At 50.7% G+C, this 24,870-nt stretch overlaps 2 protein-coding genes and 2 long non-coding RNA genes across 10 annotated transcripts in view; 2 read left to right on the top strand and 2 right to left on the bottom strand.

Moving 5' to 3' along the window:
- NCAPD2 (non-SMC condensin I complex subunit D2) overlaps nt 1–17,915 on the top strand; it is a 31,509-nt gene extending 13,594 nt beyond the window's left edge. For 4 of the 5 annotated variants that reach the window (XM_019464743.2, XM_019464742.2, XM_019464740.2 and 1 more), the window contains exons 7-32: nt 1,399–1,526; nt 1,599–1,722; nt 1,890–2,037; nt 2,975–3,172; nt 3,508–3,642; nt 3,739–3,826; nt 3,919–4,099; nt 7,641–7,765; nt 8,136–8,372; nt 8,682–8,856; nt 9,106–9,190; nt 11,275–11,408; nt 11,762–11,894; nt 11,984–12,068; nt 12,145–12,312; nt 12,637–12,806; nt 13,807–13,918; nt 13,994–14,117; nt 14,198–14,353; nt 14,832–15,009; nt 15,102–15,196; nt 15,634–15,714; nt 15,828–16,011; nt 16,958–17,084; nt 17,172–17,333; nt 17,586–17,915. In XM_019464743.2, coding sequence (XP_019320288.2) covers nt 1,399–1,526; nt 1,599–1,722; nt 1,890–2,037; nt 2,975–3,172; nt 3,508–3,642; nt 3,739–3,826; nt 3,919–4,099; nt 7,641–7,765; nt 8,136–8,372; nt 8,682–8,856; nt 9,106–9,190; nt 11,275–11,408; nt 11,762–11,894; nt 11,984–12,068; nt 12,145–12,312; nt 12,637–12,806; nt 13,807–13,918; nt 13,994–14,117; nt 14,198–14,353; nt 14,832–15,009; nt 15,102–15,196; nt 15,634–15,714; nt 15,828–16,011; nt 16,958–17,084; nt 17,172–17,333; nt 17,586–17,671 — 3,619 coding nt within the window. In that variant the 3' untranslated portion in view covers nt 17,672–17,915. Of the gene's footprint in view, nt 1–1,398; nt 1,527–1,598; nt 1,723–1,889; nt 2,038–2,974; nt 3,173–3,507; nt 3,643–3,738; nt 3,827–3,918; nt 4,100–7,640; nt 7,766–8,135; nt 8,373–8,681; nt 8,857–9,105; nt 9,191–11,274; nt 11,409–11,761; nt 11,895–11,983; nt 12,069–12,144; nt 12,313–12,636; nt 12,807–13,806; nt 13,919–13,993; nt 14,118–14,197; nt 14,354–14,831; nt 15,010–15,101; nt 15,197–15,633; nt 15,715–15,827; nt 16,012–16,957; nt 17,085–17,171; nt 17,334–17,585 lie in introns of those variants that run through there. The other variant, XR_002084509.2, reaches the window with a different exon arrangement.
- Nucleotides 1–24,724, top strand: part of GAPDH (glyceraldehyde-3-phosphate dehydrogenase) — a 57,270-nt gene extending 32,546 nt beyond the window's left edge. Inside the window, exons 1-11 of one of the 2 annotated variants that reach the window (XM_019464745.2) lie at nt 20,479–20,543; nt 20,798–20,838; nt 22,644–22,743; nt 22,827–22,933; nt 23,056–23,146; nt 23,253–23,368; nt 23,457–23,538; nt 23,769–23,920; nt 24,005–24,083; nt 24,187–24,368; nt 24,455–24,724. In XM_019464745.2, the coding sequence (XP_019320290.1) occupies nt 20,816–20,838; nt 22,644–22,743; nt 22,827–22,933; nt 23,056–23,146; nt 23,253–23,368; nt 23,457–23,538; nt 23,769–23,920; nt 24,005–24,083; nt 24,187–24,368; nt 24,455–24,524 (1,002 nt within the window). In that variant the 5' untranslated portion in view covers nt 20,479–20,543; nt 20,798–20,815 and the 3' untranslated portion in view covers nt 24,525–24,724. Of the gene's footprint in view, nt 1–20,478; nt 20,544–20,797; nt 20,839–22,643; nt 22,744–22,826; nt 22,934–23,055; nt 23,147–23,252; nt 23,369–23,456; nt 23,539–23,768; nt 23,921–24,004; nt 24,084–24,186; nt 24,369–24,454 lie in introns of those variants that run through there. The other variant, XM_053895449.1, reaches the window with a different exon arrangement.
- On the bottom strand, nt 9,422–12,151 carry LOC109276134 (uncharacterized). Its single transcript, XR_002084514.2, has 2 exons — nt 11,959–12,151; nt 9,422–11,432 (listed from the first exon to the last, which is right to left on the bottom strand). It is a non-coding gene; the product is annotated as an uncharacterized LOC109276134 (long non-coding RNA).
- On the bottom strand, nt 12,578–14,899 carry LOC109276132 (uncharacterized). 2 transcript variants are annotated; one of them, XR_008419598.1, is made up of 3 exons: nt 14,798–14,899; nt 13,225–13,511; nt 12,578–12,786 (listed from the first exon to the last, which is right to left on the bottom strand). It is a non-coding gene; the product is annotated as an uncharacterized LOC109276132 (long non-coding RNA). The 2 variants fall into 2 exon arrangements; XR_002084513.2 differs by lacking the exon at nt 13,225–13,511 and having other exon boundaries at nt 14,798–14,892.
- Nucleotides 24,725–24,870: the final 146 nt, after the last annotated feature.

The following is a 24,870-nucleotide window of genomic DNA, read 5'->3' as shown; positions in this document are numbered from 1 at the left end:
CTGGCATGTACAGGTGGTAGCAGTGAGGCGAGAGACACGGCGGCTGAGCGGGTGAAAGGGATAGGCTGTGAAATCCCAGAAGCAGTGGGGAGCCAACTGCAGATCCTTGGCCAGCATGGTGACTTTGGCATTTTCTCAGAGTGAGATGGGGCCACTCAAGGGTTCTGAGCAGGGCAGTGACGTGGTCTGACTAGGGCTTTAACAGGATCATCCTGGCTGTTGTGTTGAAACAGACTATGAAAGGAAAGGAAGAAAGCAGGAGACCAGTTAGGAGGCTGTTGCAGTAACTTGGGCAAGAGATGATGGTAGCTTAGACCCAAGAGTGGCAGTGGATATGGGGAGAAGTGGATGGACTCTGTACTTTTTTCCCTAAGGTAGAGCTTACAGGATAGCTGATAGAGGTGTATGAAGTTTGAGGGAAAGTTCAGTCAAGGATGACTCACTCAGGGTTTTGACCTGAGCTTTCAGAATAAACATAAAAAGAGGTGGGGGTGGATGCTCGGTTGGCTCAGGGAGCTAAGCAGCCGACTCTTGATTTCGGCTCAGATCATGACCTCACGGTTCGTGAGTTCAAGCTCCACATTGGGCTCTGCACTGGCAGCACGGAGCTTGCTTGCAATTTCTCTCTCTCTCTCTCTCTGCCCCTCCCCTGTGCGCTCTCTCTCTCTCTCTCTCTCTGCCCTTTCCCTGCTTCCTCTTTCTCTCTCTTTCTTCTCTCAAATAAATAAACATTTTTTAAAATGCTTAAAAAAAAGAGAGAGTTCAAAGTTTGAATACAAAGAGAGGATACAAAGATTGAGGTCCGTATCAGACATCTAAGCAATGTTGTCTGATTCCGATGTTGAATGTGCAAGTCTGGAGCACGAGAGGGAGGTCTGAGATAGGGTACCCATTTGGGCAGTCAGTGTATTTATATAAATGGTATTTATGCCCCAAGTCTGAATGAGATTACCAAATCAGTAAGCATAGCTAGAGGAGAGCAGAAATCCTTACTGTACTCTGGGGAAGGGAGTCTGGCATCTGGGAAGCCACATGAAGTATGTTTCCAAGAGAAATGTGGTCAGCTGCATCCAGTGCAGCTAAAAGGTCAACCAAGATGAGAACTGAATTAACCATGATGTTTAACCATGGGAAGTCATTGGTCACTTTCTCCTACCCTTTATCATCTATTTGGGTTCTGTATAAGTATAACTGGTTGAAGGTTGGTAATCTTGAAGGACAGAGCACCTATCTAGAGTCGGCAAAGCAAAGAACCTTGGTGTAGACGGTGATCAAAAGAGTGAAGAAAGCTAGAAGACCCTGACTTTGGGGCAGGAGAAGGAGAATGAAAGCGGCAGGGCCCCAGTATAGATGAATCCACACAGCTGACTTCATCATCTCCCTCCCTCCTTTTCTCAGTTTGGTTACTGGCTGCTGCTACCGCCTCCTGGAGAACCCCACCATTAGTCACCAGAAGAACCGCCCCACCCGGGAAGCTATAACACGCCTGCTTGGTGTCGCCTTAACACGTTATAATCATATGCTCAGTAAGTTAGCCCTCTGCCTTGCCCCGCGGTTTCCATTTTGCCCATAATTTCTCACATGTAGTATTTCCACAGGTGCCACTGTGAAGATCATCCAGATGCTGCAGCACTTTGAACACCTGGCACCGGTACTGGTGGCGGCTGTGAGTCTGTGGGCAACTGATTATGGAATGAAGAGCATCGTGGGAGAGATTGTAAGGTGACTCTTGTCTAAGTTTCTGATTCTCATCTCCCTCAGGGGGAAGATAAAAGAAAGATTAAAAATACACCTCTGTACATACTAGGTTTCTTTAGATTTTAGATACCTGACTTCCCTTACTGGGAACTGAATTATCTTGCTGTGGCTGTGCTTTCTTTCCTGCACAGAGAGATTGGACAGAAGTGTCCCCAGGAGCTGAGTCGGGACCCCTCAGGGGCAAAGGGCTTTGCGGCCTTTCTGACAGAACTAGCAGAACACATCCCAGCCATCTTGATGTCCAGCATGTGCATTTTGCTGGATCATCTGGATGGAGAGGTAGGTGGTCCCCTGGGAATCTCAGGTTCTTCTGGGAATTTTAAGGCTGTTTCTTATAACAAGAAGATGGCTTTCCCGTGAAGTCAAGGTGTCTAAGCATAACTTGGTAGCAGTTTCTTCCTACAGAGAAGCAGATAGAGTTTATTGACTAAAGAGCTATTTGTTAATCTCCATTTCAGTATCAACCGGTTTTATCCACACCTGGTAAGGGGATGGCAATTCCATGCCTTAGGTCTAGTGAGAGTCACTCGGCCATTGTTCTGAGTCCCTTCCATTCATCAGGATGAAGCTCCTTCCATTCTTCCTACCATAGAGCTTGCCTGCACTCTCTGAACAGTGCCACTCTCAATTCTTTCTGCCTGGCAGCCTCCTGCACTGATGCAGGGCATCCCGGGTCAATGTCAAGGACAAAGAGGTCCTAGGTCATCTAGTGTATTATGACTTCTTGTGCAAGACTCCATTCTCTAGCTCTTGGCCTGGCAAAAACCCCAACCCCTGTTCCTCACATTCTGCAGTGGACTTGCATGGCACCCTAGGGCTGACTTGTACTTCTCTGTGTTTCATTCTTTTGTCAGTAAAATGCAAGAAGGAGTGGGAGGGAAGGGGGTGTTTTATTAGGATGGATCAAAGGCTTTGAAGCTTCAGATGAAAGGTAGAAATTAACGCTTTTTAAACGTGTACAGATGTGATGAGCCTTATGGGGAAAAAATTGGGGTTCTAGTTTATTTTGTCCCTATATTCTCAAGCAGACAAGGCCCCTTCCATTGATCTCAGGAGTGGATACCCAGGCAACTGACCAAAAAAAGTCAGAGTGAAGCAACCTTACCCTTAACTTAAGGCCTCACCCCTTCTTTGTGCCTGGACAGGCCCAAGAGTTTGGGGAAGGGAGAGTTAGCATTGGAGTGAGGAGCCTCAGACCAGACCACTTCTCCCGTAGAGTTACATGATGCGTAATGCTGTGCTGGCAGCTATGGCGGAGATGGTCCTGCAGGTTCTGAATGGTGATCAACTGGAGGAAGCAGCCCGAGACACCAGAGACCAGTTCTTGGACACCTTGCAAGCCCATGGCCACGACGTCAACTCCTTTGTGCGGAGCCGTGTTTTGCAGCTCTTTACCCGAGTCGTCCAGCAGAAGGTGAATAGTCTTCTGCATGATAAAGACATAACAGTATTCTGTAGACAGGCTGGAGAAAAGAGGAATCCCGTGTCCCACAGAAGAGTCTAGAATTCACATTCTTACTATTGGTAATAAAGGTCTTCCTCTACCAAGGACAAGGATGCCTGGCTCCGTTTAAGGACTATACCGTGTCTTAACCACGACAAAGAGTAACTATTTTATATCCCATAGAAAAGTTTCTTTAGAGTGAGTAGGTAGCTCACATACAGTGTACTTCAAGAACATTTTGAGTATGATGAACAGAATGGATGATGTGGTACGCGAGCTCATTCTTCTCTTCCTACCCCACATAGGCTCTCCCCTTGACACGTTTCCAAGCAGTGGTGGCCCTAGCAGTGGGACGTCTGGCAGACAAGTCAGTGCTAGTATGTAAAAATGCCATTCAGCTGCTGGCCAGTTTTCTTGCCAATAATCCCTTTTCCTGCAAGGTAAGTAGGCTTGATCTACCCAAAAGAGAAAGAATAAATGGAAACAGGAATGAAATTATGTGACTTAATGACCCTGATATTCATTTACCTTGGTAGCTTAGTGACACTGACCTTGCTGGACCACTGCAGAAGGAAACCCAGAAATTACAAGAGATGAGGGCCCAGAGGCGAACTGCAGCTGCTTGTAAGTAGTTACTGTGTAGGAATCCTCACCCTAGACATCCTGTTCCCTGCCATCAGAAACTCCAAGAGTCTAAGTGAGACTTTCTCATTCAGCTACAGTGCTGGACCCAGAGGAGGAGTGGGAAGCCATGCTGCCAGAGTTGAGGTCTACCCTGCGGCAGCTGCTAAAGCTTCCCCAGGAAGAAGAGGAGATTCCTGTGGTGATTGCTAGTACAGAGACCACCGAAGACGTGAAAGAACGCATCCATCAGTTGCTTGCCAAGGCTAGTTACAAGTATGTGAAAGAGTGAGATTTTCTCTAATGATCTTTTTAGGTTTAGAGTTAACTTATTTATGTGTGTATGTATGTATGTATTTTTATTAAGTTTATTTACTTATTTTGAGAGACAGCGTGGGCCGGGAAGGGGGAAAGAATAAGGGAGGGAGGGAGAGAGAACCCCAAGCAGGCTCCGCACTGTCAGCACAGAACCCGACGCGGGGCTCCATTTCACAGACCGTGAGATCATGACCTGAGCCAAAACTGAGTCGGATGCTTAACTGACTGAGCTACCCAGGCGCCCCCATTGGTTTTTTTGTTTTGTTTTGTTTTGTTTTGTTTTGTTTTGTTTTGTTTTAATGTTTTACCTATATTTGAGGGAGAGGGAGACATAGAACCTGAAGCCAGCTCCAGTCTCTGAGTCGTCAGCACAGACCCCTGTGCAGAGCCCAGACTCACAAACTGTGAGATCATGACCTAAGCCAAAATCGGATGCCCAACGGACTGGGCCACCCAGGTGCCCCTAGAGTTAGTTAACTTTTCTTGTGTGTGTTTATTTATTTATTTTGAGAAAGTGTATGTGTGAGCACAGGGGAGGAGCAGAGAGAGGGAGAGAGAGAATCCCAACCAGGCTCTGCACTGTCAGCACAGAGCCCAACATGGAGCTCGAACTCAAAACATGAGATCATGACCTAAGCTGAAACCAAGAATTGGACGCTTAACTGACTGAGCCACCTGGCGCCTCTAGAGTTAACTTTTGAGGAACAGTATTTCTTTAAAAGGAACTGCACTTGGGACAGCTGGGTGGCTCAGTCAGTTAAGCGTCTGTCAATTTTAGCTCACATCATGATCTTAAAGTTTGTGAGATGATGCTCCACATTGAGGTCTGTTTTGACAGCATGGGGTTCTCTCTCTCTCACTCTCTGCCCCTCTCACCCTCTCACTTGTGTGCGCATGCGCTCGCTTCTCTCTCTCATAAAGAAAGAAAGAAAGGAAGAGGAAGAAAGAAAGAGAAAAAGAAATCTTTTTAAAAGTCTTTAAAAAAACATCAGGGCACCTGGGTGGCTCAGTTGGTTAAGCGTCCAACTTCTGCTCAGGTCATGATCTTGTGGTTCATGAGTTCAAGCCCCACATCCAGCTCTCTGCTGTCAGCTCAGGGCCTGCTTCGGATCCTCTGTCCCTCCCCTGCTCACTTTCTCTCTCTCTCTCTCTCTCTCTCTCTCTGTCAAAAATAGTAAAAGTCTTTAAAAAGTAAATAGGAGCACCTGGGTGGGACAGTCGGTTAAACATCTGACTCTTGATCTCGGCTTAGGTCATGATCTCACAGTTTATGAGTTCAAGCCCAGTGTCAGGCTCTGCGCTGATGCTGTGGAGCCTGCTTTGGATCGGTCTCCTTCTCTCTGGACCTCCCTTGCTTGTATGCTTGCTCTCGCTCTCTCTCTGTCTCTCTCAAAATAAATAAACTTAAAAAAATTTTTGTTTAAATAAATGAAATGAACTGCACTTGGGGTATGCTGCCACCAAGTGATGGTAGGTGTTTTCATTATAATAATGGCCTGAACACCAGATTTATGCCAAAGGCACAGTCCACAATTAAGCATGCTTTTCTACTTTTACAAATGTTTAAAGAAACCATGAAAACAGCTAAATGTAAATAATATTATAATTAAATATGCAAAAGTTCTCCATTTGAAGAAGAAAGCCTGTAAGTATAATTCTAGTTGTATAATCTTAAATAAGTTGCTTAAATTTCCTTGGCCTCAGTTTCATTATTTGTAAAATAAGAAATTGATTAGGGGCGCCCAGCTGGTTCATTCAGTAGAGCATGCAACTCTTGATCTCAGGGTCGTGAGTTCAAGCCCCACATTGGGCGTAGAGCTTACTTTAAAAAGAAACAAACCAACAAAAAAACCTTTAAAAAAATAAAAGCCTTTAAAAAGAAGCAATTGATTAGATCATGTGGTCTCTAATTTCTTTCTATTAAATCCTGTGAGCTAATAAATAATATTAAACTCCATTAATCCTACTTTAATCTTGAAATCAGCCTCATTGTTAATCCTGACCTTGGAGAACAGATTTCTCCCAGTGTTTTTGTGACTCTAGAACTTCAGGGCAGCTAGCAACAAAAGCCCTTCTAGCTATCAGCAGGTCTCCTTAAACCTCAGCCACAAGTTACTGTTTTATTTCCTACCTAATTAGGCTGTTCAGAAAAGACTGAATGGAAGGTGGCTAGTTTGCTCTCCCTTATGTCTCTCTGGTGTCTCTATTTACTTTGCTAAGGCATAAAGAGGTACTGTAATTTTATAACTGCTTCTTCTGCCTCCAACCATATTAGTATTTTCTCCTGTCAGTTAAAATAAAGATTTCTTCTCATGTTAAAGATGTCCCCTCCTCCTTCAGAAAACCTCAGCAGTCAGTGCTGGGTTATGGTCTTAATAACTGAGGTATTTGATGCCAGTTAAACGTGTGTTAGAACAAAACTTCTTTTAAAAACTTTTTAACAGTTTAATAATAGTATTTTTTAGAACAGAAAATTACATTAAAAAATGAGCCTGGCTGGCTCAGTCAGTATTGCATGCGACTCTTAAACCCAGGGTTGTGAGTTCAAGCCCCACACTGGGTGTAGAGATTACTTAAAAATCTTTTTTTTTTTTTAATTAGTACATTCACACGGTACAAAATTTTAAATTATAACAAGGACAGGCATTGTAAAGTCCCTTCCAAACCTATTTCCTAGCTACTTAGATTCACTTCCTACAAGGAAGCGACATTCCGAGTTTATCGCACACCCTTCTAGAGATAACAAAGACGTATAGTGTAACATATGTTCTTTTCCTTCCCTTCTTACACAAATGGTAGAATTTTCTACCCACTGATCTACCACCTTGCCTTTTTTCACTTAACAACGTACTGCGATGTTTTTAATATTTATACATGAATAGCTGCCTCATTCTTTTTTATGCTAACATTGACTCCCATTGTATGGATGTCCCATAAATTAATCAGTTATTGAACACTTACTTTTTCTAAACTTTGACTTAGCAAAGTTTTTAAGTAGATGTTTGGAGTAGGTTTGTGACCTTTAAATTTGAAAAGTCTTATTTGAGTTTCTTTGAAGACTATGTAGTAAAGCCTTGTCACTTCAAAAATGGTTAAGTGTTTTGAGCTCCACCCTTGTAGGTGCTTCTGAACTTTTTTTTTTTTTAATGTTTTTATTTTTGAGAGAGAGGGAGAGACAGAGTACTAGCAGGGGAGGGGCAGAGAGAGAGGGAGACACGGAATCCAAAGCAGGCTCCAGGCTCTGAGCTCTCAGCATAGAGCCCGACATGGGGCTCAAACCCATGAACCGTGAGATCATGACCTGAGCTGAAGTCAGATGCTTAACCAACTGAGCCACCCAGGCGCCCCACTTCTCAACTTTTTAAGCATGAGAAGTGTCCCTTTTCTTTGGGGCAGTAAGTCTAGGTTCTCGATGTAATCATGAGGTAGGCTGCATTACAGAAGGCTGCAGTGACACTCCCGTGGGTGCCAAGTTGGTGACCGGTGGATGTTCTTCCAGGCAGGCCATCATTCTCACTCGAGAAGCCATAGGCCACTTCCAGGAGTCTGAGCCTTTCAGTCATGTGGACCCAGAGGAGTCAGAGGAGACCAGGTTCCTGAATCTCTTGGGGACTATCTTCAAAGGTATTTCTTTTCCTTCTTCAGTTAGCAAACAAAACATTTCAATTAGTATCGATGGGCTATTTACTTTATGCCAGACACTGGCCTGGGAGTGCCAGGAGGCACTGTGCCACAGCAGTCCAGAGGAGATTTGGCAGTGCCCTGGAATGGATACAGCCCATGGACCTAAGATTGATAGTCATAGGGCGTGAAATGGTATTTCCAAACCATAGAGGATGTTCGGAATTTTTTGAGAAATGAACCAAGACATTTCAGAGTAGGTTCTAAGTGTATACCCTCCCATTGTGGAAAGAACTATCTGGGGATGTTGTAGCCGATAGATTTCCCCATACACCTTCGAGCAATAACCATCCTAGAATTCTCTAACTCCTAGGCCCAACAGCTTCCACACAGGAGAATGCCCAGGGTTCTGCAGGGAACATGGGCCCAGGACAGACAGACAGTAAAGACAAGCCCAGTGTGTCAGAGCCCGTGAAATCCAGGGAAAGCGATGAGCTGGTGAAGCAGGAGATGCTGGTGCAGTATCTGCAGGATGCCTACAGCTTCTCTCTGAAGATTACAGAGGCCATTAGCATCATCAGCAAGATGATGTATGAAAACACAACTACAGGTGTGCCAGCATCCCTCTCTGTAAGGACTGTGTCTTGGGGTTGGAAAAACCATTCTTGCCTGTATTTTATTGATAACTGTCTGCTCCTTCAAAAGGCAAGGATTCTTTATTTCCGTTTGCTTTGTCTAGCTCTGTGGAGCAGACGTGGTATGCATAGGGTATTTCACGACAGGGCCATCTAGGATGATATTCTCGGGGGAAATGGAAGAAGCTTCCACTTGCATGTTGCTACAGTAGGAAAGGTTCTATCTCTAAGTATTGGGGGAATTTTGCCAAGCAGATGGGTGACATTTCTGTCTCTCCCCTCAGTGGTGCAGGAGGTGATTGAATTCTTTGTGATGGTGTTCCAATTTGGGGTACCTCAGGCCCTGTTCGGGGTGCGCCGCATGCTCCCTCTCATCTGGTCTAAGGAGCCTGGCATCCGGGAAGCTGTGCTTAATGCCTACCGCCAGCTTTACCTCAGCCCCAGAGGGGACTCTGCCAGGTATATGTGGTACCTTTGCCTCTGCCAGCTTTAACAGGGTCAGCTTCTCAGGGGACGTTTGCAGTCTCCTACAGGAATGGCAGGGGGTGGGGGCATCCTTCTTGAGGAGTCCTGAATCTAATGGGGCTCAGGGCGGGGCTGGACTTCCAGTAAAGTCATCTGACACTGTGGTGGGATAGTCCTAATCACCTGTTTGCCAGGTTTAACTTGCCAGTTTTTAATGACCTCTGCTCTCTGCTATTCCCACAGAGCCAAAGCCCAGACTTTGATTCAGAATCTCTCTTTGCTACTAGTGGATGCCTCAGTTGGGACTATCCAGTGTCTTGAGGAAATTGTAAGTCTCTTTCTTTCCTTTCCTTACTTTCCTTCCTTCATTCCTTTCTTCCTTCCCTTCTTTTCTTTTCTTTTTCTTTCCTTTCTTTCTTTCTTCCCTTTCTTTCTTTCTTGTTTGTTTGTTTGTTTGTTTGTTTGTTTATGTAATCTCTGCAGCCAATGTGGGACTCAAACTCATGACCCTGAGATCAAAAATCACATGCTCTTCTGACCAAGCCAGCCAGGCGCCCCCTTACTTCTATTTTCTTTATTCATTCAACAAGTATTAGTGATTACTATGTACATGTTCAGCAGTTTACTCAGCCCCACAAAGTATAAGATTGTTTTCAAGTTCCCAACTTAAAAGGAACCAACAGTATAGTGGGTAGCCGAAAAACATAAAACAGTTATAGAATGATGTGGCACACAGGTAATTCAGTGCCAGAAAAATGTGGCACAGGTAATGGTTGTAGCAGCAATGGTGATAGGGTAACACTAATGACATGCCAGGGACTGTTCTTAGCAGTTTGCTCATATGAACTTGTGTAACCCTCACAACAACCCTGTGAGGTAATACTGTTAATGTACATTTTACAGTGAGAAGCTTAAGGCACTGAGAGGTTAAGGAACTTGGCTAATCACAGCTGGTTGGTGGCAGAGACTCAGGCAATAAGAGCTCCAGAAAACGTACTCATACCTTGTACGTTACCCTGACGAGTCCTGAGTGGGCAAGAGAGCAATATGAGGTAGAACAGTCAAGGAAAGCTTCCTGGAGGTGGCAGGACTTAAACAGGGTCTTGATGAGTAGGATGTAGAGAGAGAAAGGAGGGAGCATGTAGATGGAAAGCCAATTAAGAGCACAGAAAGTTGTGGCATGAAAAAGATCACGTTCTGGCTGGAAACTGTTATCTGCAAAAGATAATAAAGTGGGAGTGTAGGTTGGAACTGACTTATAAAGGTCCCTGAATGCCTTTCACAAGTCCGGGACTTTCACCTTGTTGGCCAACATCTTAGTGAGGTGGACCTGCTTTTGAAGTACAAGTATTTGGGTTGTGGAGACAGGTGGAGGTGGTGCTGACCACCAGCTTCCACCAGGTGGAGCACTACCACCAGCCACATTTTTCTCTTGGGGAGAAAAGGAGCCTGGTGGCAGCCGCTGGGCTGAAATGTCAGGCTAGCTCTCCTGGTCCAGAGCCCCTACTATAGGCAAAGGAGAGTTTTGTTTCTTTTCTTTTTTTTTTTTTTTTTTATGTTTATTTATTTTTGAGAGAGAGACAGAGCGTGAGTGGGGGAGGGGCAGAGAGAGAGGGAGACACAGAATCTATCTGAAGCAGACTCCAGGCTCTGAGCTGTCAGCACACAGCCTGATGTGGGTCTTGAACTCACGAACTGCAGGATCATGACCTGAGCCAGAATCAGACACTTAACCGACTGAGCCACCCAAGTGCTCCAAAGGAGAGCTATTTCTAAATGATGAGCAGAGGTGTGGCGTGATGAAGAAGATGTTTGGGAGACTGGTCCAACAGGAGCATACAGGTTGGTTGGAGAGGAGGCTAGAGACGAGGTCTACGGACCTTCTGTAAATGTGCAGCATCAAAGGACTAGACTCGGGCTGGGAGGAAAAGCTGTGGAGTTGCACTTAATGGAAGACAGATTATAAAGGAAAAATGGATAGGATTAAGTGGGGAAGAAATTAGCTGACTGTGAAGTGTTAAGCATATGTGGTTGAGAATGTTGGTACCCTGGGCAAAATGAAAAGGCAAGGAAGGATGGAGTCTTCTGTTTTAGACATGTTGAGTTGTGGTCACAGCAACAACAGCTACTAGAAATCCCCGGAATGTAGTCAGAGCCATGGACTCACACAGACTTCAATATGTCATCTTAATAAATGTAGTTTTGAAGGCATGAAGGTAAAAAAGTGACAGAGGTGCAAGTACCTCCCCAAACCCCAACTTTACATTTCGAGCCTCCTTCTTCCTTTTCCATCCCTAAGTATTGCTTTTACCCACTTCGGGCTCTCAACACTCTCTTCAGAGAAGTGGACCAAGGATTGGGGGGGGGGGGGTTGTTATTTTTTGGCCTGAGCCCTTTCTCTTTTCTCTTCAGCTCTGTGAGTTTGTGCAGAAGGATGAATTGAAACCTGCAGTGACCCAGCTGCTGTGGGAGCGGGCAACCGAGAAGGTCCCCTGCTCTCCTCTGGAGCGCTGTTCCTCTGTCATGCTTCTTGGGATGATGGCACGGTGAGGCTCAGATCCAGACAGACGCTAGGAATAAGAGGGAAAGGGAAGGTTCTGAGAAAGCTCCCTTTCCTTCAATAACAGCAGTCAGGCCCAGCCAAGCTGTGTGCGTGAGTCAGCTACCTAAGTGAAAAATAAAATAGAGTACCAGCGCCCTCCTCTGCACCCCGTGCAGCAGAATAACGGGATTTGGTACAGCAAGAGGGATTCTGAGGGGCCAGCCCCATGTCAGAGCCTCTGCTGTCTGCTTCAGGGCTCTAGCCTTGCACTGAGTGCTGTTACCTACCCCGCTTGGCATTTTCCCCCCCAGAGTCCTGTCCCTGACTAGCTTTGACTGTGTGGCTTCCTTCCTCTAGAGGAAAACCAGAAATCGTGGGAAGCAACTTAGACACACTGGTGAGCATAGGACTGGAGGAGAAGTTTCCACAGGACTACAGGTTGGCCCAGCAGGTGTGCCATGCCATTGCCAACATCTCTGACAGGAGAAAGGTACATGGGGTCTCCAGACCAAGGACAGTGGCCATCCTCTTACACACTCTCAACACATACCCACCTTTTGTCTTTCCTGTTCTCGACAGCCTTCTCTGAGCAAACGTCACCCTCCCTTCCGGCTGCCTCAGCAACATAGGTTGTTTGAGCGACTGCAAGAGGTGGTCACAAAAGGTGAGCTATCGTGAAGGCCTCGGGTAGAATGGAGTCCTTTGTCTGCAGTGGGTGACTTCTCCCTTCTCCTCTACAGGCTTTGTCCACCCGGACCCACTCTGGATCCCATTCAAAGAGGTGGCAGTGACCCTCATTTACCAGCTGGCAGAGGGCCCCGAGGTGATCTGTGCCCAGATATTGCAGGGCTGTGCAAAGCAGGCCCTGGAGAAGCTGGGGGAGAAGAGCGCCACCCAGGAGGTCCCGAGTAAGTAGGCAAGAGGGTCCCCCGTGGGCAGCAGCCAGAGTCTACTGCTTTCCTTGTCGAGCCAGTAGCCACTGCCAGCACTGCTTCCTACAGCAGCCCCTGACCCTCCACAGACCACACTGTCTCACTTCTGTCACTCAGACTGGGCCAGTCACCGCCACCATCCCCGTCCCTCCCCGCCCACCCTCCCCCGTCTCCAACTCTCTCTTCTGCGCCAGCTTGTGTATGGCACATGAGCAAGAGGTAGAGCCATCAACACAGAATGCAAGGTCCTGTGAGATTTAATTTTGTCTCTTTCTCTCTGCTTTCCCTCCCCTCCTCCAGAGGACACCCCCATGCTCCCCACTTTCCTGTTGATGAACCTGCTGTCCCTGGCTGGAGATGTGGCTCTGCAGCAGCTGGTGCACTTGGAACAGGCAGTGAGCGGGGAGCTCTGTCGGCGCCGGGTTCTTCGGGAAGAGCAGGAGCAGAAGACTAAGGATCCAAAGGAGAAGGTGAATGAAGTGTCTGCGTGTTTGGGTTTGTGTCCCAAGCATTTCCGGATTTATTTCCTGACTGTGGGTCACTCACGTTTCCTTCTGGGAATCTCTGGTTTTCTACTGTTAAATGAGGAAGACACCCTGCCTCCTTGCTGCTGTTCCTGGGAAAGGTTAGTGAGAACAAAGATGGAGCAGTCTGTTGGTGACCACCCAGGAAGGAAAGTTTTAGGGAAACATAGAGCGTTGAGTTAGGGACCTCGGCATGAAATCTAGGCTCCCCCTCAGGCACCTCTTGTTAGAATAAGCACACATGCACCCCCTTTCCCATCAGCCGTGGTTGCTGGGCCTGCCACCTTATGGGGACCTTGTGTTCTTTCCACTAGAGGCAGTGGTGTCTTGCAGACAAATAAGACACAGAGTAATTAGGTCTGACCTCTGTGACCTTGAACCATTGTCCCCATGATCCGTTTATTGACTGTATGCAGGAAATGACGTGCTTCTGTGAGGATGAGTTCAGAGATGTAGGAATATGCTTTAGCAACTTGAAAATAATGCTGCTTGTTCCACTTTGAATTTGCCAGTTCACATTTGGCAACTTAGAAGTAAAACTACAGAGTCCTAGTTCTTTTCCTGTTTAATTAAGGTGTGCTTCCTCTTTATAGACACATTTGACCACTGTAGGAATGGTTTTACAGAACTTGCCTTTCCCCAGACACATTCCTGCAAAATGAAAGACAGGCTGGAGTTAAAAATGCTGTCTTGGGGGCATCTGGGTGGCTCAGTCAGTTAAGCATCCTATGTCAGCTTAGGTCATGATCTCACGGTTCATGGGTTCGAGCCCTGAATCAGGCTGTGCGCTGACAGCTCAGAGCCTGGCCCCTGCTTCAGATTCTGTGTCTCCCTTGCTTTCTGCTCCTCCCCTGCTCATGCTGTCTCTCTTAAAAATAAAATATTAAAAATTTTTAAAAAAATGCTGTCTTGGATGAGCCATGATCCCTGGTTTCTTCCCCATTAGAACACAAGCTCTGACACCACCATAGAGGAGGAGATGGGGCTGGCGGGCGCTGCCGCTGATGATCCAGAGGCAGAACTCATCCGCAGCATCTGTGAGAAGGAGCTGTTAGATGGTAAGAAGAATTGCTGAGGGACCTGCTCCCCGGCCGAGATAACCTGTCCCAGACCTAGAGCCGTTCTTCCAACAGGCAAACAGATCCTGGCTGCCTTTGTTCCACTTCTGCTTAAAGTCTGCAACAACCCGGGCCTCTACAGCAACCCAGAGCTCTCTGCAGCCGCTTCACTTGCCCTTGGCAAGTTCTGCATGATCAGGTAGGCCCTGGGGCCAGTACTGCCCTCTCAGAGAGGATGGGGATGGTGCCTCTCCCTGATGATCCTTTCCTTGCCCCTAGTGCCACTTTCTGCGACTCCCAGCTTCGCCTGCTGTTCACCATGCTGGAAAAGTCCTCGCTCCCCATTGTCCGGTCTAACCTCATGGTTGCTGCTGGGGATCTGGCCATCCGCTTCCCTAACCTGGTGGACCCCTGGACACCTCATCTGTATGCTCGGTGAGAGATCCCTCATGACACTGTAGCAGGCCTTGCTAGCCCTGGGAGGCTGTAGTTCAGTCAGGATGAAAATCACTAAAACTGTTTCTCTGGTCTTTAGCATTACCTTGATATCTGCTTGATACTTGACCTGTACAGGCCCTCGCTAAGTATAGCCCCAAAGGAATTTGCACCTCTGTCCAAAGCGTTGGCTCCAAGCTTGGCCTCTTACCCCAATCCCAGCTTTCTAACTGCTTCTAGAATGTCACATTAAGAAGGGATGATAGAGGAGCACCTGGGTGGCTTAGTCAATAGAGCATGCAACTCTTAATCTTGGGTTCATGAGTTAGGGCCCCACGCTGAGGGTAGAGTTTACTTTAAAAAAAAAAAAAGAAGAAGAAGAAGAAGAAGGGGCAACAGATTCCTGCTGAGGGCCTTTCCCACCAGTGTCCCAATATAACTCACCATTAGTGCCAGTGACTTGAGATTTCACTCCTAGGCTCCGGGACCCAGCTCAGCAGGTGCGGAGAACAGCAGGGCTGGTGATGACCCACCTGATTCTAAAGGACATGGTGAAGGTGAAGGGGCAGGTGAGCGAGATGGCTGTGCTGCTCATCGACCCCGCGCCTCAGATCGCTGCCCTGGCCAAGAACTTCTTCAATGAGCTTTCCCACAAGGTGAGAGGCAGCAGGAGACCACTGCTGAGGGAACAGGCGCGCACACACAGACACACACCCTGTGTCGATAACATGACTCTCTCTCTCACCAGGGCAATGCGATCTATAATCTCCTTCCAGATATCATCAGCCGCCTGTCAGACCCCGAGGGAGGGGTGGAGGAAGAGCCTTTCCACACCATCATGAAGTATGGTTCCCTGAGCCTTGGGGCACATTTTTCATGTAGCACATGCTTAAGAATCAGACAAACCTGTATTTGAACTCTAGCTCTGCTACTTTGTAGCTGTATAACCTTCAGTAGTAACTTAACCTCTCTGTGCCTGTTCGTCCTCTGTACAGTGAGGCCTCTGACACTTGCCCCTTAGTTCTTGAGGGGCTTCAGTACCATAGAGTTTCTAGTGCGGTGGTAGGCGCATAGGAGTCCTCACGACATGGCAGCAGTTTTTGTTACAAATTCCCATTCTCGGTGAGAATTTCGCAGAGGGGGTGGGGTGGATTTTTTCTGAGGGTCTAGGAAGAGGGCAGGACGATGACAGAAGGCGGGTGCTAGGGGAAGACAGGACTGTCCCGACAGGAACGGAGCTGCCCCTGGGAGGCCACACAACCACATCTCCCCTTCCTTAGGCAGCTCCTCTCCTACATCACCAAGGACAAGCAGACGGAGAGCCTGGTGGAGAAGCTGTGTCAGCGCTTCCGCACTGCCCGGTATGCCGGCTTCCCGAGGGGTGTCCCTGAGGCTGTGGGGCACCGACGGGGAAGGACGGGCCTTCTTCGCTCCTCCATCTCGCTGCTCCTCACGATGCCTTTGACATCTGCAGGACCGAGCGGCAGTATCGGGACCTGGCCTATTGTGTGTCACAGCTGCCCCTCACAGAGCGAGGCCTCCGCAGGATGCTGGACAATTTTGACTGCTTTGGGGACAAACTATCGGATGAGTCCATCTTTAGTGCTTTTTTGTCAATTGTGGGCAAACTGCGACGCGGAGCCAAGCCCGAGGGCAAGGTGAGCGCAGCGGCCATCCCGGTGCTATGAGTTCATCTGCACTGCACTGCCCGGACCTGCCTCGCCTACCCCGCCCATTCCCCTCCCTCGGCTCGACTGCAACGAAGTAACCAGTACCACCTGAGACCAGATCTTTCTGTCTCCAATTCCTGTGTCTTTCTTTTTCTCTTTTTTAAAATGGACTTTATCTTTTACAGCAGTTTTAGGTTCAAAAGTAAATACTGAATCGAAGGTAGAGTTCTTCCACATGTGCCCAGCCGCCACATATGCAGAGCACCCCCCCTCCCGCTCTCAGTCTCCCCCATCAGAGTGGCACATTTGTTACAATCGATGAACCTATGTTGACACATCATTATCACCCAAAGTCCATAGTTGACCTTAGGGGTCACTCACTCATTCTGTGGGTTTGGACAAAGTGTGTTGTGGCCTGTGTCCATTGTTGTATTACACAGTGCAGTTCCACTGCCCAAGAAGTCTTCTGTGCGCCCCCATCGCCCTCTGTCCCCCGACCCTTGGCAACCACTGATCTTTTTACTGTTGTCACAGTTTTGTCTTTCCCAGAATGTCATATACTTGTAGTCCTGCAGTGTGTACCCTCCCTGGGTTGGGTTCTCTCAGTGATAGGCGTTGATGTTTTCACCATGTCTTTCTTTCCATGGCCTTGTTTCTTTTTCATCTTAGAAATAACAGTTTCCAGGCCTGCTCTTTTTTTTTTTTTAATGGTTATTTTTGAGAGCGAGATACAGAGCATCAGTAGGGGAGGGGCAGAGAGAGACCAAGACACAGAATCCAAAGTAGACTCCAGCCTCTGAGCTGTCAGCATAGAACCCAGTGCGGGGCTCAAACTCAAGAGCCTTGAGATTACGACCTGAGCCAAAGTCTGATGATTGACCAAACCACCCAGGTGCCCCTTCCAGGCCTGCTCTTAATCTCTTCCCCCCTCCAGGCTGTAATAGATGAATTTGAGCAGAAGCTTCGGGTCTGCCACACCAGAGGGCTGGATGCGGTGGAAGACCTTGAGGTTGGCCAGGGGGGTAGCCAGAGAGCCCCATCAGCCAAGAAACCATCCACTGGTACGTGAGGCAGCCCCACAAGTGGAGAGATCGTGCCCTTCTCTCAGAGTATCCTTTTTTTGGGACCCATGTGTTGGCCTTTTCTAGTCTCCAAGAGGCACCAGCGTCTGGCTTCTGCAGCCTCATCAGACGGTGATTTTGTCACTCCTGAGCCCCACCGCACTGCCCGTCGGCATCCAAACACCCAACAGCGAGTTTTGAAAAAGAAACCCAGAATTGTCTTCTCGAGTGATGAGTCCAGCGAGGAAGGTAGGATGCTCCCTCCCAGATGTGGCTCGCAGGGAGCATAGCTTGGGGAGGGGTGGGGGGAGGCCGGTTTTGATGGGGTCCTGCCCATGTAGATTCTCTCCGCCCCCGCCCTCCCCCCAGGTGTGTTTCTCTGGGCACAGTATGGGTTTTGTTTCTGGGCCTAGTCTGGGGCTGTCCCACTTGTTCTCTGAGATCTACTTTTCACCATCTTTGTGACTCAGCTTTTTCTTCCTCCTCCAATCCTCTGAATAGAGCTTTCAGCAGAGATGATGGAAGACGAGACACCCAAGAAAACAACCCCCATCCGCCGAGCACCTCCTCGAAGGCACAGGCCCTAGGAAGTCATCTTGCCTGTTCCTGTCCCTGCTGTGCGGGGTATCTTATGAAGTGAACTTGAATTCCGCTCCCTTGTAAAATACCGTTTTTGCCTGTCCTCTTGTCTTTTTAATATAGAATGGTCTTTATGATGTAAAGCATTTCTCTTAAACTGGCCTTACTGAACTGAATTGAGCTGCTTTCATTGGACTCTATGTCTGCCAGTCTCCTTGTTTCTTAATGAATAAATGTTTTTATATACTTTTAGACATTTTTCCTAAGCTTGTCTGTTTCAGCTTACATGAGCCCAGATGCAGGCAGCAGGGAGAGGAGCCCCGAAGTCCTGGGGCCTGTCTGAAGATCTGATAAGCCCCATGCTCCCCCAGTGCCTCATCTTCCCCTCCTCCACCTCCCCATGCCGCACGAAGGACAGGACACCTCCCCACGCCGCATGAGGGACAGGATTGCTGCACGGTGGAGAAGCGTGCAGCGGCCAGTCTCCAGACCAGTGTGGCGCTACTCGGGGGCCTTCTGGCAATGCCTAGAGATAGTTTTTTGTCATCACAACCTAGGTGGGAGGGATGCTATCAGCACCTAGTGGGCAGAGGCCAGGGATGTTGCTAAATACCCTACAATGCAGAAAACAGACCCCCAAAACAGAATTATTCGGCCCAAAATGCCAATCAGTGGTGCTGAGGTGGAGGAACCCTTCTCTAGACCAAGGGCTGATCTGCGTCCTCCCCTCCCCCGGCGTGCTCCCTGAGCCCATCTCTGAGGCAGTGACTGACCTAGCCGGCTGAGCAGATGGAAGGTCAGGTCTTGATCCCCTCCAGCTCTAGATAATATCTGTGGAGTCGGTCTGTCTACCTAGAGATTCCTTAACTGTTCCAGGGTCTGTGGCAAGTCGGCTCTCAGCGCAGGCACTGCTTCAGCCTGCCCACCCCTCAGCTCCCCAAGTCTGCTCTGCTGAGTCACCTGGACCAGAGGCAGTGAGCGTGCTCTCATGACAACACTGGTGTCTTTGCTGTCATGACAACAGCAGGCTGCATCAGTAATGCTCCCGTGGGCACTGAGCTCCCTCTGGCAGAAGACACTAATGAAAGATGACACACGCACTTTGGGTAGTGCCGGGGCTCAGAGGGGCCCCTGAGGCCCTTTCCAGGGAAAGGGTTAATGGTCCTGGTTGAGCATGAGCAGGAATGGAACAGGGACAGCTGGGTCCCGGTGCCAGGCCCCAGCAGACCGCCAGTGGCACTTGCCACCTCCTATCACCATTAGGTGCCCTCTGGCCCTGCTCTTGGGGTTCATGAAAAGCCTGGAAACCAACCATGCATGAGGCCGCCAGACAGATACAGACTTGGCTCTGGGGCCCCAAGGAGGGAGGGCAGTCCCAGAAAGGGCAGGGGCCAGGGTTGGAGTCGGGGTGCAGGAGAGCGTGCCCTCTGCCTTTTAAGCAAAGGTTATCACCAGGCAGGCTAAACTTAGCCACAGGCTCTTCAGCTAGAAAAGGGGGCTGGTCTCAGGTTACGCTGGGCCAGCAAAGAGGCCCCTGGATCCCCGGCCCCCAGCACCTGCTGATGGGCCATGTCCATTCCACCCCACCCCCTTCCAAACCCTCTGTCCTCTCAAGCGTTCAAATGTAGCCCTTCTTCCATCCTCAGCTTGCAAAACTGGCGCAGCCCGGGCTCCAGACTGTTGGAGTGGCGTGGATCCCTTCCTCCACCTCGTGTGGGTCTGAGGGCCTGCTCCCACCATATGCCCAAAGCCTCCCAATTTTTTGTCTCTTCTGGACTCCTCACCCTGCCCCCAACATCCCCTGGGCACAGGCAGGGAAGAGGAGTCCCTGGCTCTGGGGCTGACCGGCACGTCCCAGGATTGGGAGGGACTTCCGCCCTCACGTCCCGCTATCGGCCCCGGGCTGGAGGAGATGAAGGGGGCACTGTGTCCCAGCCCTGGCGGCACAGCACTCCGGTCTCCCGGGAGCGACTTTGTGGGAGGCCTAGCCCGGCCTGGGGGAGAGCAGCTGGTGCACACAGGGCCTGGTTTGTCCGCCCCAATTATTACCTCTCTGGGCTGCCCGAGCTGCAGGACAGCGTGACCTTCAGTGCAGAAACCTCCCCCTTAGCCGCCCGCCGAGCCTCCTTCCTCTCCAGGCCCCCACTGCCCAGTGCCAGCCCAGGCCCCCGGCCCAGAGAGGCCGGGAGCCAGGGCCTGGGGAGGGGGAAGTGGGGGCTGGGCAGGGCCCGGCCGGAGACTGGCTGACCCCTCCCGGGCCTTTTTCCTCTGCGGTTCCCCCGCTACTACCGAAGAGCCTTGAGAATAAGTTCCCCAGCCTTCCCGCCTCTCAGCCTCTGAAAGAAAGGGGACGGGGGGGGGGGGGGGGGGGGGGGGGTGGCAGCATGCGGCCGCGAGCAACCCGTCTCTGGCCCCAACTCCCCATCCCACAAGCTCCCAAAGTCCTCCCGTTTCATATGTGCAGCTGTCCTGGCTCCCGGAGGTCTTCCGTTGTCACCGGGAGGCCAGCCCTGGAGTCCACAGCTTGTTGCATGCCCACAGGGCTGCCCTAGGTGCCATCAGCGATCCCTGGCTCCACTGGGCCCGTCTCGGTCCCCTCCCCCCCACTCTGTCCCTAGCCCACATGCTAGGTGCGTGCACACTTGACCAAAAAAAAAAAAAAAAAAAAAATCGGGCCCTGCTACTCACGGCTTTACGGGCGCACGTAGCTCAGGCCTCTGCGCCCTTGGGCCGTGACTGGGCAAGCCAGCGGGAGGCGGGGCCCGCACCCCCTCTTTTCCCCGCCACGCCCCGCCGCTATAAATTGAGACTGCAGCCTCCGCCGGTGCTCTCTGCTCCTCCCCGTTCGACAGACAGCCGCATCTTCTGGTGCAGTGCCAGGTAGAGCCAGGCAAAGCCAGGCAAAGCTAGGCTGAGGGGAGCCACGGGAGGCTCGGGCACGGCTCGGAAGGGGGCCGGGAGCGCTCGCGGGCAGGGGGTGGGCCGCGCGGTCGGGCCCCCGCATTGCAGGGGCGGGAAGACGGACGTGCCCGAGCGCGGGTTGGGAATGGAGGCCTGGGGGAGGGGAGGGCAGCTGCCGGGCTGCAGCCGCCGCCCGCCCCCGCGCTCTAATGGTCGCTTTTCTCTGCCCGCAGCCGCGTCCCCGAGACACGATGGTGAAGGTCGGAGTCAACGGGTGAGTTAGGGGGTAGGGTAGGGTGGGGCATCGAGTCCCGCGGCCCCGGGCGAACCTCTACTGCGGGCATTGCCCTGCTTAGTCTTCGCAAGCGCGTGAGGGACGTGGGTGCGGTGGTCCTACCCCCCCCACCCCCACCCCCAAGGAGAACTCAAGGTCGGCGCTCTAACCTGGCCGAGGCTCCCGCCTTAAAGAGCCGCGTGGGCCACCCTCCCCCAAGCTGTGGCTCCTCATGCAGTGCCGCCCCCGCGGACGCGAGCCGCCCGCAGCCCTCCGCCCCACCTGCCTCCGGTAGACGAGAGCGCCCCCCTCCCGGCATAGGACCCATCCCTTTAATCCCCAGCTGGGGCGTCTTTCTTTGCTTTCGCGCCCTGCGGCGTCACGTGCCGGGAAGGAGCCCCTCCCCCACCGGCCCGCGGCCTCCCCACCTACCGGGGTGCCCGGGGCTGAGCTGGGTGCAGAGCCCGCTGGGAGGGCCCGTTTGCGGGAACCCGGCCGCCATGTTGCAACAGGGAAGGAAGTGAATGAACCACCGTTAGGCAACCTTACTTAGCTCTTCACTGTTCCTCCTTCCTCGCCTATGACTAACCCTCCTGATCCTGCCTGGGTGGGGTGGAGTCGCCTTTATCCCGTAAACCAGGTGAGGCAAGGCTTCCCTCGGTCTTGCTCTTAAAAGAGCTGGACTTGAGAACTCTGACCGGAGACCATCCCTTAAGCTGCCAGTCAAATTTCCCCTCAGCGATGCTGCTTCTAGACGATTCTCTGATGAATCAAACATGGGTTTAGGGGAGTCCTCTTGTGTCTTTTTTCTTCCTCCCCCCTTTTCCGGAGAGGTGTGGTAGCTGCAGCTTAGTGCCATGTTGGGGGAGCTGAGTCATGGGCAGAAATTTTCCACTACAAAATGGCTTCTGTAGCAGCAGCCCCTTTCATCACACTGGCTCTCCTCGAGGCTCCTTTCTTCCATCCATACCTAGAGCTGACCCAACCCTAAAGGCCAGGCTATAAAGGTCACTGGGAGGATTAGGTGTCTGTGAGCCTTGGGAATCCTGCCCTTCTCCCCGTTCCATCTTCCAGAAATCAGATCCCCTCTCCACTCTAATCTGGGGTTAAATATAGCTGCCTGACCTTTCTGCAGCTTGGGGCCTGGGCTACTACTCTTTTTGCCCCCACCCACCCCACACACACACACACATCTGTCGCTCCCACTCCTGATTTTTGGAAGAGGGCTTGCAGGGACAAGTGGCTTAGCAAACTAGAGCCCACAGATCAGGGGGTTGAGAAGCATTCCTTTTTCCCCTTCTCTTTGTTTTGGAGGAAGAGATGGGCTTTCCCCTTCCAGTTAACTTCTGACCTTTACTCTTGCCCTTTGAACTTGGTGATGCTAAGTATGCAACTCTTTGCTCCCTGGAGGGTGTATCCTGATGCTGGGCCAGACAGGGAACAAGCATTCCCAGGGAGGGCACAAATAGTGGGGGAGATAAATGCCATGTGCCAGGCATGTGTCCAGACTGCGGGGGCGGCCAGAGCAGAGCTCTGCATGGCCATTGCTCCTTTGCAGGACTTGTAATGACTAGGGAGTTGGGCCAGTCTCTGAACCTAATCACTTCTTGGGCAGGCTTCACTTTCTGGCCAGGCTGTCCTGGCAGAGTTGCTCAAGAAAGATAAAATTAGACCTCTTGGACTTTTCTGGAGGGAAGTGCCATCTTCTAACCTCTGGAAGAGGATGGGTTGGTCTAGGGCTGTTTCCATGCTTGGGAGAATTCTCTACCCCTTTTTCATTCCTTCTCGCCTCTTGTCTTTACCAGATTTGGCCGTATTGGGCGCCTGGTCACCAGGGCTGCTTTTAACTCTGGCAAAGTGGACATTGTTGCCATCAATGACCCCTTCATTGACCTCAACTACATGGTGAGTGCTGTCCCCACAGCTGGTGTAGGGAGCAGAGCCTGGCTGAAGCGCAGCCGCTTGATGGCCCTCACTTGTCCCTCCAGGTCTACATGTTCCAGTACGATTCCACCCACGGCAAATTCCACGGCACAGTCAAGGCTGAGAACGGGAAACTTGTCATCAATGGAAAGCCCATCACCATCTTCCAGGAGTAAGTGTAGAAGACAGAACAGGGTGGAATGTGCTTTGAGGGAGTTACTAGGATGGGCTGACAACCTTGCGTGGTACATGGTACCCCATGTCCCTGAGCTTTCGGCTTGTCTCCATTTATAGGCGAGATCCCGCCAACATCAAATGGGGTGATGCTGGTGCTGAGTATGTTGTGGAGTCTACTGGGGTCTTCACCACCATGGAGAAGGCTGGGGTGAGTGGCAGGGAGAGTAAAGATGGGGGGTGGGGTTTGGTATAGCGGGAATGATGGGGAACCCTTGAGAGGGAGAGTGTGGATCATGATGATTACTCTACCACAGGCTCACTTGAAGGGTGGGGCCAAGAGGGTCATCATCTCTGCCCCTTCTGCTGATGCCCCCATGTTTGTGATGGGTGTGAACCACGAGAAGTATGACAACTCTCTCAAGATTGTCAGGTGAGCAGGGGAGTGGGGAGGTGGTTAAATGGTACTGTGTGTTGCCAGGTGGACGTGTTCTTGCCTTGACCTGCCTCCCTCTTTTCAGCAATGCCTCCTGCACCACCAACTGCCTGGCCCCTCTGGCCAAGGTCATCCATGACCACTTCGGCATCGTGGAGGGACTCATGGTACGGGTGATGGGGAAAGTGCCCAGTGTGTTTATTTCTCACCCAGGGCTAGATCCTCTTCCCTTCTTCGAATGTGGCCCTGGGCTGTGGGGACCATGGGGCATTGGGGGTTCCGAGGGACTGGCTCAGGTAGACTCACTATCTCAAGTCTTCCCGGGGGAGGAGGGGGTCAAGGGGTGGATGACTTTAGGGTGCTGTGCGGGCCTTCACTCCCTCCTCCACGCTTGCAGACCACAGTCCATGCCATCACCGCCACCCAGAAGACCGTGGATGGCCCCTCTGGGAAGATGTGGCGTGATGGCCGAGGGGCTGCCCAGAACATCATCCCTGCTTCTACTGGCGCTGCCAAGGCTGTGGGCAAGGTCATCCCTGAGCTGAATGGGTGAGGTTCTTTGCTGTTCTCTGCCCTGGGGGTCTGTGGAACCGGGAGGAGCAGTACTGACCCTGCTTTGCCTGCCGTCTGCAGGAAGCTCACTGGCATGGCCTTCCGTGTCCCCACCCCCAATGTGTCCGTCGTGGATCTGACCTGCCGCCTGGAGAAAGCTGTAAGTAGGAGTTGGAAAAGGTTTCGTGGGCTCAGGGTTTGTGTCTTGGGTAAAAAACAGCAAGATTGGAACTTGAATAACCATCTCGTTTTTACCTTTTTAGGCCAAATACGATGACATCAAGAAGGTGGTGAAGCAGGCATCAGAAGGCACCCTCAAGGGCATCCTGGGCTACACTGAGGACCAGGTTGTCTCCTGCGACTTTAACAGTGACACCCACTCTTCCACCTTCGACGCTGGGGCTGGCATTGCGCTCAATGACCACTTTGTCAAGCTCATTTCCTGGTATGCTGCTGGGGTGTGGTTGGGGGTGTGGCGCCCTCTGGTGGCCGGTTCATGAAAATAGGCCTGAACTCTTGATCCTCTTTCAGGTATGACAATGAATTTGGCTATAGCAACCGGGTGGTGGACCTTATGGTCCACATGGCCTCCAAGGAGTAAGAGCCCCCTGGACCACCAGCCCCAGCAAGAGGAAGAAGAGAGAGGCCCTCAGCTGCTGGGGAGTCCTTGCCCCCGTTCATCACCCAACACACTTGAGAATCTCCTGACCTCCAGTTTCCATCCCAGACCCCCTGAAGAAGGGGAGGGGCTTGGGGAGCCCTACCTTATCATGTACCATCAATAAAGTATACTGTATCCAACCAACTCTTGTGGGTTTTGTCTTGTTTTTTAGATTTTTCCAGGGTCTGGGATAAACGGGAGGGGAGCTAGGCTGGTGCCAAAGAGAAATAGACCTTGCTGCAAGTACCCAAGAAAGGCCCAGCATACCCCAGCCAGACCTAAAACT

This window comes from Panthera pardus, unplaced genomic scaffold, assembly GCF_024362965.1.
Source record: "Panthera pardus isolate Hobbes unplaced genomic scaffold, ASM2436296v1 HiC_scaffold_6, whole genome shotgun sequence".
Taxonomy (NCBI): Eukaryota; Metazoa; Chordata; class Mammalia; order Carnivora; family Felidae; genus Panthera; species Panthera pardus.
The sequence above is the reverse complement of the archived record's forward strand: the minus strand, read 5'-3'. Positions and strand labels throughout refer to the sequence as shown.